Below are 9030 nucleotides of genomic sequence, written 5' to 3' on the forward strand. Positions count from 1 at the left end.
AACTACAGAGACAAAAAGTAAATTTATGGTTACCTGTGGCCTGGGTTGGGATGGGGTTGTCTGCAACTGGACAAAAAAGGTGAGAAAAATGATCTAAAATTGGATTGTAGTGATAGTTGTACAAATATGTAAATTTGTGAAAAATCAGTGACTTAGTACATTTAAAATGAGTGAAATTTATAGTATCAAAGTTCTAACACATTAAAGTTTTTTAAAAAAAGAAGAAATAGGAAAAATACATAGATATATATACACACACACTGATTTAAAAAGCGGTACTTACTTCACTAGGCATTTTCTAATTTTGATAGTATCCTTGTATAGTATTTTTTATATCAGAGTTGGGTAAGGTATGAAATCCATGTAATTAAAGGAGCCTGAATTAGGATTGAAAAATACCTGTATATGAATTTGAGCTCCCCAGTTTACAAATTGCATTCCTTTGAGGGAGTTTCTCCATTCTTCATGTATCTTGTTTTTCATCTATACATGATAATAATATTTTCTATCTCATTGAATTTGAATGTTGTAGTAAAGCAAACCAATAATCTGTGACTGTGGAAGGATTCAAAAGTTTCCTTGAGAGAAGTAATAATAGTATTGCTATTTTTTTAAAAAAATGTTGTATAAAGTGCTGATTTATAAAAAAAAAATCTAGTGAAATGAATGAATATTGTCATCATGTTGTGCTAAATAATAATATCATTTTATGCTTATTTTTTTAAAGATTGGTTCCTTGATAAATTTTTAATGTTTCTGGCCGTAAAAACTAGATTGTAACTAGAAATGTTGGTGGCTTTCAAAGATAGCTACATAACTATTGAATTTGTTTCCTTTTCCATGGAGAATCTAAAAAATAACATATACTTATTTTATGTAGTCCAGATTTTAGTACAGTTTTGAATACCTGTTTAAATCGAGGTTTTAGTAGACTTCTAGACAACATGGCTGAGTTCTTTCGACCTACTGAACAGGACCTGCAACATAGCAACTCCATGAATAGGTAAGATGACATATGAAAATGGTATCATACAAATGAATGATCTTTAAAAATGGTGCTTTGGATACATTTATTTTTTGTCCCAGATGAAATCTTAGAGAATAAATTTGAGTACCTCATTTTTAACATATTAAACTTTTTGAACCAATGACTTCTTCATTAGTGGAAGTTCCTTCTAGATTCAATATTAGAACTTGCAGTTTTTCTAAAATTTTTGCCACTATATTGAAGTATTTAAGCTGTGAAAGTGCCTTTCTATAAACCAAATTCCAGTTATAGTTTTTTTTTAACTTTTTAAGGCATAAAATGATAATGTACTTAAATTTAAATGTGTTCTCCAATATTATTCTGGTATTGTAAGCCATTGTTGGTTTACATAATTTAATACTTTTACTGGGCATTCTTGTTGTAGATTCTCATTTAATGAATTTTCTCCTTGTATTATAATTATCTTATTACAACTATCTCTAAAAATTGAGATCATTATAATTCAAGGAGAAAATTCATTTTATGATAGGATTGGTATTATTTAGTTAGTTCAATGTTAGTAATGTTAATTATACCTGTTATTACATCGTGGATCCTTTATCAGCTCAAGATGAGCACTTTTGGTCTCATTTTAGGATCTACACTCTTCCAGGAGCTCTGTTTTTGCAGATGTTTATGTCACATTTAGAAATAAGGGTACCAAATCAATGATGACTATAAAGTGTCCCACTAAAATTTGAGGAAACAATAACTGATAAGCAATATGTGCAGTTTCCAGTTTAATTTTTAAATATCTATATATGACAAGACATTGTTTACCCACTTCTATTAAACCCTTCTTTATTGTACAGAAAAGAATAATTTGCCATTAACATTGAGCATTTGGAATACTTAGAGCCATAAACTTTATTTTCTGAAACAATTTGAATATGATCCTCAAAACTTTTTTGGCAGTTCTTTTAAGTTACATTAAAAATATTTAGCTCAAGGCCAATCCTGTATTTGAAAATCAAGATACTCAGTTAATATTGGTAAAAAAAAAAATACTGTAGTTAATAAAATTTGAATATAATCTGAACTTAGCAAAGTATTAGTTATTTCCCAAGTGGTGGTAAATAATGGTAATAGTTGTTTTAACATGAACAAAAGCTTTATCTTATACTAAAGAATTACAAAAATTAGACTGCAACATCATCAGCCCTTGATAGTCTTATCATTTTCTGAACACATAGAGTGCTTACTGTCTATACTTTCATGCACAACCTACATGCACCACTTTGAAGTTTTATTCCTCAGTTAAATTTTGAGTCTCCTCTCAGAAATAGAGATCATATTATACCCTTTCATATCTCTGCATGTATATACTGGGACCTCAGATATTTCCTATTTTTCTATTTCATAAAATAACCAACTTTATAATCTATATGTAACACTTAGAAACATTTACATCATGCGTACTATCATCACTATTATTGAACATGTTATGGAAGTTCTAGTCATTATAGTAAATGAAGAAAAAAATAAAATTTTCAAATTGGCAAAGACAAAATGTATCATTATTTATGTATTATGTATTATGATTAATATTTCACATCTCTGGAGATAGTCAACTGAAAATGATGCAAACTAATAAAGGTTTTAGATATATAAAGTATATGTATAATGCTTTATATATTATGTATACATATATATTAATATATATACAATGGATATTTAAAATGAAAAGCTTACCTATCACCAGTAGTAGCCCAATAGAATAATGAATAAGATAGGACTAAAAGGAAAACTATAGATTTTTGAGGGATGAATATAGATATAAGAATTCTTAATAAAATATTAGCAAATGAAATCCAGAAATATATGGTGGCCAAAACCTTTTCTATTTGCTAGTGTGATGATAGATATTCTTCAGAACATATCTCATAGAATTCTGAAAGTAACATTAGGAAATAGGTGCTGGTATTTTTCTCATTTTCCAAGTGAGAAGACTGACACAAAAAAGTTAAATAACTTCAGGTCAAAAATCTAGGAAGTGGTAAAGACAGATGTTCAATAACTTCTGTTGAATATCAGAGCCCAGAATTTTAATTATTCTGTAACTATGACTAAATAAGGTTTATTTTAAGAATGAAAAGAGGGTCAAAACATTAGTAAAGCTTTTACAATAAACTATAAAATTAATAGGACAAAAGAACATCATCACTGTTGCTGAAAAGGCATTCAATAAAGCCTTTTGAATAATCAATTATTGATAAAGCCTCTTATCATAAATTAAAAAGTATGTTTATAAAAATAAAAGAAGAGCTGGGGTGTGGCTCAGCGGTAGAGTGCTTTCCTCACACCTGTTAGGCCCTGGGTTTGATCATCAGCACCACATAAAAATAAATAAATAAAGTTATTGTGCAACTACAACTAAAAAATAAATATTAAGAAAAGAAAATTTGAAATCAAGAGCAAATATATTTAATAGTGAAACACCAGAATGATTTTCATCACATTCAGAAACAATATAAAGATGGTCAGTATTGATATATTTACTCAGTATCATTCTTTTATTCTAACTAACGTAGTAAGGCTAAGATAAGACCATTTTTTGAAGACAAAATTGAGGAACTCCATTGATTTTTTTTATATATTTATCTTGGAAATAGACAACTTACCAACTGTTGTTACTATTCTAACAAACTGTTAATTGACTCTTGATTTTCTATGTTAAATTCGTGTAATCTTTTAAAATAATACAAGTTTTGGAAAGAGAGAGGAATGACTATTGTTATTTGAAGGTGACATGATTTTAAACTTAGAAAACCAAGAGAATTAACTAAAAATTATTAAATTATTCTCTTAGACTTAGTCAAAGTACTATACTAAAACCCCATTGGGGACTGGAGGATATCGCTTTGTTAATAGTAAGCCTGGACAAATGATAATACAGATGATCTGGAGAAACACTGGGCTGAGACTATTTAAGAAATTATTGAAAAAGTAGAGCAATGAATTTGCTTTTCCTGTAGAATACATAAAGTGTTAATTATTAAGATAATATGTTACACATAAAAGAATAGCTAAATTAGCAGAATACAATATAAATTCCAGATATAGGCCCTAGGTTCAATCCCCAGCATAAGGGGAAGGGTTGGGAGGAGAAAGGAGGAGAAAAGAAAAGAAAGGAATGTTTAGGATTATGGAGAGATCGGATATCAACAAGGATAATGCCCAGGTTTTCTACTTACACTGCCAGATAGATAATGATGTAGTTCAGAATAGGGGCAAAAAACATTCAACTTTGAGAGTAATTAAAAGAAATACAGACTTATAACATTTTCACTTTTCATACATAGAAAGATTAAAGAAAACAGTACCCAATGTGGAAATAAGGCCTGATGGAGCAAGCCTATTCATATACTGCTGAGGAAGCAGAGGGCATTTGGCAGTGTACACAATAAATCTTAAAAGCATTAATACTGTTTGACCATGTTTATACAGAATTATTTATGTTAAGAAAATCAAGACAAATACTTAAATGACCCCAACTTTAAGAAGCTGATGATGAAAATTCTCATAGCTAGAGAATGGATTACCATGCAATCATTAAAAAAAAAAAATCAGACCAAAATTTTAGAACTTTTTAAAAGATAGAAAAATGCTCATAACAAAAAAAAAAAATATTTTCAAGTAGTTAAGAGTTTTGTGTTTTAAAAAAAAAAAAAACTATGTGTAAAAATTGCCAGAAAAACTACCCATGAATTCAATTGGTTGTCATTTCCAGGTGGTAGAATTATGGTTGGACTTGATTTTTCTTTTAATATATTTCTGTATGTATTCTTCTATGAGTGAATGTTACCTTTTAATTAAAATGTTAAATGACTATGAGATGATTTCAGAAAATAATCACTATGATGATTTTTCAGTCTTTCTAGTGTCAGCCTGCCTTTAGCTAAGATAATTCCAATAGTAAATGGACAGATCCACTCAGTTTGCAGTGAAACTCCTAGTCATTTTGTTCAGGTAAGAACAAACTTGGGGATACTATTGAACACAAATTATATTCATGACATAATCATGTTTTCTAACATAAAATTGCATTATCCACTGTAATATATATATATTCAAAATAACACAAAACCTGGAATCATGTGTAGAGTGTGGTAGAATGCCCCATGAGAGCAATAATGTATCACAGAACATTTATAAGGTTCCCCGTGTTATAGTCCAAACACCTGTTGGACTCCCTTTTAGACCAGATATATTCTAGGGGTCAGTTGAATTTATATAGCATTAATGGTTTGCATGAAGCTGTCCTTGTAAGAAAATTGAGCCTTGAGGCAAATCAGTGATCCAGTTGCTCAGGGTTTGAAGAAAATTAAAAGAAATTTCATGGAGAAGCATTTTAGTAATTAATTAAATACAACTGTTAATAGTGCATCAGTCTGGTCACTAAAAGCTGTATAAACAATGAGTTATTTAAAATTTTCACTCATCAACCCACAGCTCTTTTTTCTTGGGAATGCAGTGAGTAAAACTGTTGTTATTAAAAGGATAATCTCTATCTACATAATTATTTCTGAATCATTTGAAAATTTAGGAACTGAATTATAAGGAAAAAATTACTTACAGTAGGCCTCAGTTGCTAAACTGCTGCAGCAGTGTACAGAAAGAAGGCCTAAGGGTAAAGATGGCATCCTCATAATGCTATTTGGGAGGAGGGGTTCTGCTCTGGGAAAATTTATCTTCTTATTATTTTATCCATTACTATTTTAATTGTACAAATTTACCAGACACAGAATGATAATTTTGATACATATACATAGACATTACCAGAAAAACTATCCATAAATTCAATTATAGTTGTCATTTCCAGGTGGTAGAATTATGGTTGCATTTTGGATTTCAGATATTTTTTGGATTTTGCATATACAAATATTTGCATATACAAATTGTCTCAGACAATTTAGTCCATCTTCAATGAAGTCTTGGGAAGGTGAAGAGCACCAAGGCTAAGAAATGTTATTTATTTTTTTCCCAGTAGAGTTATTAGCCTGTTCTTCACATGCTATTTTCCTTTACTATTCTCTTCAGTCTTCAGTGTCATCAGCTTTACCCAAAAGAGCATTAACATTTCAGAAGAAATAGTGAATAAGGCTGATCATATTTCACTGAATTTAAGCTTCACATGTATATCTGGGTGAGAAAAAAAAATTGTGACTTTTAGCACTTAAAGCTTAACTTTTGGGCTGGGGATGTGGCTCAAGCGGTAGCGCACTCGCCTGGTATGCATGCGGCCCAGGTTTGATTCTCAGCACCACATACAAACAAAGGTGTTGTGTCCGCCAAAAACTAAAAAATAAATATTAAAATTCTCTCTCTCTCTCTCTCTCTCTCTCTCTCTCTCTCTCTCTTTAAAAAAAAAAAAAAAAAAAAAAAAAAGCTTAACTTTACCTTTCTCTGTTGAAGTCGTCTCTGGTGTTATCGGTAGGCCATTCATTTTGATCAATAAGTGGAAATACAACCAAGTACAAACATCCTCATCAGCCTTAATACCTAAGTAATTTTATGTAGTACATTTTAATTCTGTATAATTAGCCAGGTGCAGTGGTGCAGCCTGAAATCCCAGCAGCTCGGGAGGCTGAGGCAAGAGGATCACAAGTTCAAAGTCAGCTTCAGCAGCTTAGTGAGGCCCTAAGCAACTTAGTGAGACCCTGTCTCAAAACAAAAATATAAGGAAAGGCAGGGGATGTGGCTCAGTGGTTAAGAACCCCTGCATTCAATCCCTGGAACCAAAAAATAAATTAATTCTGCATAATTAATATAATGAAAACAAAGGGTTCTAATCTGATAAGATTAATGTTAGCATTTACTATCATTTTTCAGTGTGACTGGATGTTGATTCTGTTTATATATTAGATCATTGATTTAAAAGGCTTCTATCTTGTTTTTTAAATTTCTCTGAGTTAAAATACCAAGTGATCTTCTTAACCAAAAATAATGTTTTAAGCTCTTTTATTTTTATTTATCTTCCATAAAGCATTTGCCTTGATTGGAATGCTAAGATACTTGAAATTAATCCTTCCAAATTACTGCTAGTAATTCAGTCACAAAGATGTATAGGAGATACTCTTGTGGGAATGCTGTAGGACCAGGGTTGGCAACTCCATGAAGGCCAGACACAGATCATTTCTTATCTGAAATGCTTGGGATCAGAGTGAGTATTTTGGATTTTGGATATTTTTTTGGATTTTGGAATATTTGCATATACAAAATGAGATATCCTAAGGATTAGACCCAAGTCTAAGCACAAAATTCATTTATGTTTCAATACATCTTATAGCCTGAAGATAATTTTAAACAATATTTTTATTGCACCTACCTTTTGATAATCTGTCATGTGAAGTCATGACCTGTAGGCCATACTTTGCTGACCCTTGTGGTAAAAGATATTAGGATGGTAGTATAGCTGGGAAAGGTAGGAAATTGGACAAAATTGGAAAACAATTGAGAAAGCTAGTTTTTTCAATGCTATTTCAAATAACATAATGAGACAAATTATTTCAGATTGCTTCCAAAGAACATTTGTAATCAGGGAGCAAAGAGAGACACTCCACTTGCCAGATACAAAATATATACCTCAAATAAATGTTCCTGATGACCCACCTCCTCCAGCCACACCCTCCCTTCCTTCAACCACCAGTTAATCCTATCAGGGGATTAATTCACTGATTGGGTTAAGGGTCTCATAACCCAATCATTTCTCCTCTGAACCTTATTGCATTGTCTCACAATGAGTCTTTGGGGGATACCTCATATCCAAACCATAACAGTCTGAACCAACCCTGTAGGGTAGAGCTTGGGTCAGCCATCTATAAACTTTGAGTCAAATCTGGCCAACCAATCAGTCCACCAGTGTTGAAATTGTTTTAATATGTAAGTAAAAAAAAAAAAACTGTAAAACTCCTTAAGCTTAGACCTTTTCATAACTTAAAAACCAAAAGCCCAGTTTTTTTTTTTTTTTCATTAGATTAGATCTGAACTACAAAAAGCACACCTTACTAAACATAGCTGATGGCTACTAATTCGTTGTTCCAAAGTGAACATGGACTTATCTGTTACCATTCATGTTTGTGGGCATTCAACCTGCTTCTTCTACACCTAACTTGCTGGGCACTCTTTTTTTGTCTACTTTAACTATTCTGAAACCTTCATTTATATCCTATGAGCTACTAGTATATGATTTGGGCTTCATTAAAAGAATTTCTATCTGTTCTTTTTTCATTACCTCTGTACTTTTAATTAATTCATAAGACTCAAAATACTACTACTTGGAGCCAATAAGAATGTAAGTATAAATACAAAAGCCCTAAATGCTAGGTATACATTTATCTTTCAAATGATCTAATTTGTGAATTTTCTTTTAGAGTTCATAGAAATTAAAACTCAAAATTTCCTCTCAAATTCTTGGGCCCTGAAAGCATGTCTATAAATCCTGGTTGAAAAAAACATTGATCTAAAACTGTTTCATTGAACATAGTTGAAACTGAATACATTGAGTTCTTTGGTGGGAGAATTTAACCATGAACTGATTGAGATCAGCACTTGCACTAAGTGCACTTAGGTTTTCTAGTACTCAAGAGAGACCACAAAGGCCAGGTTCACTTCCTATGTCTTTGACACTTTCAGAGGCTTTAAGCCTCTGTCATGCACCCTTTTTAGAATCACATCTACAAATGAAGGCAGCAAAACTGCTTTTTAAAAAACTTTCATGCAAATTTTTTTAAGGGTGAACTAATTATATACAGTTTTCAAAATACCTCTTAAAATCAAACATTTTATAGCAGTATTGCTGCTAAATAAAGCATTAAATAAATTAAATGTCAAGATGGGGAAGTCTAGTAACATAAGTAAAATATAAAAATGTCTGTGATTTTTATTGATGACAAATTTATATATCCTGTTTAATATTGTTGTGTTTTGAGGCCTGTGTTCATATTTGAAGGAAATTTTGGATTTTAGAGTTAAAGGTTAATAAAAAAAAAAAAAAAAAATAT

At 31.1% G+C, this 9030-nt stretch overlaps 2 protein-coding genes across 3 annotated transcripts in view; one reads left to right on the top strand and one right to left on the bottom strand.

The window, feature by feature from the left end:
- Pex3 (peroxisomal biogenesis factor 3) overlaps positions 1-9030 on the top strand; it is a 36942-nt gene that overhangs the window by 26312 nt on the left and 1600 nt on the right. The window contains exons 10-12 of one of the 2 annotated variants that reach the window (XR_001505267.2): positions 881-1003; positions 4900-4996; positions 6068-6173. Coding sequence is in view for 1 of the 2 variants with exons in the window: in XM_015501932.2 (XP_015357418.1) it covers positions 881-1003; positions 4900-4996 (220 nt within the window). In the remaining variant the exon portion in view is untranslated. The remainder of the gene's footprint in view (positions 1-880; positions 1004-4899; positions 4997-6067; positions 6174-9030) is intronic. The other variant, XM_015501932.2, reaches the window with a different exon arrangement.
- The window catches only part of Fuca2 (alpha-L-fucosidase 2), a 37336-nt gene that overhangs the window by 5171 nt on the left and 23135 nt on the right, over positions 1-9030 (bottom strand). The gene's annotated exons all lie outside the window — the stretch shown is intronic.

Source organism: Marmota marmota, unplaced genomic scaffold, assembly GCF_001458135.2.
Source record: "Marmota marmota marmota unplaced genomic scaffold, marMar, whole genome shotgun sequence".
Lineage (NCBI taxonomy): Eukaryota > Metazoa > Chordata > Mammalia > Rodentia > Sciuridae > Marmota > Marmota marmota.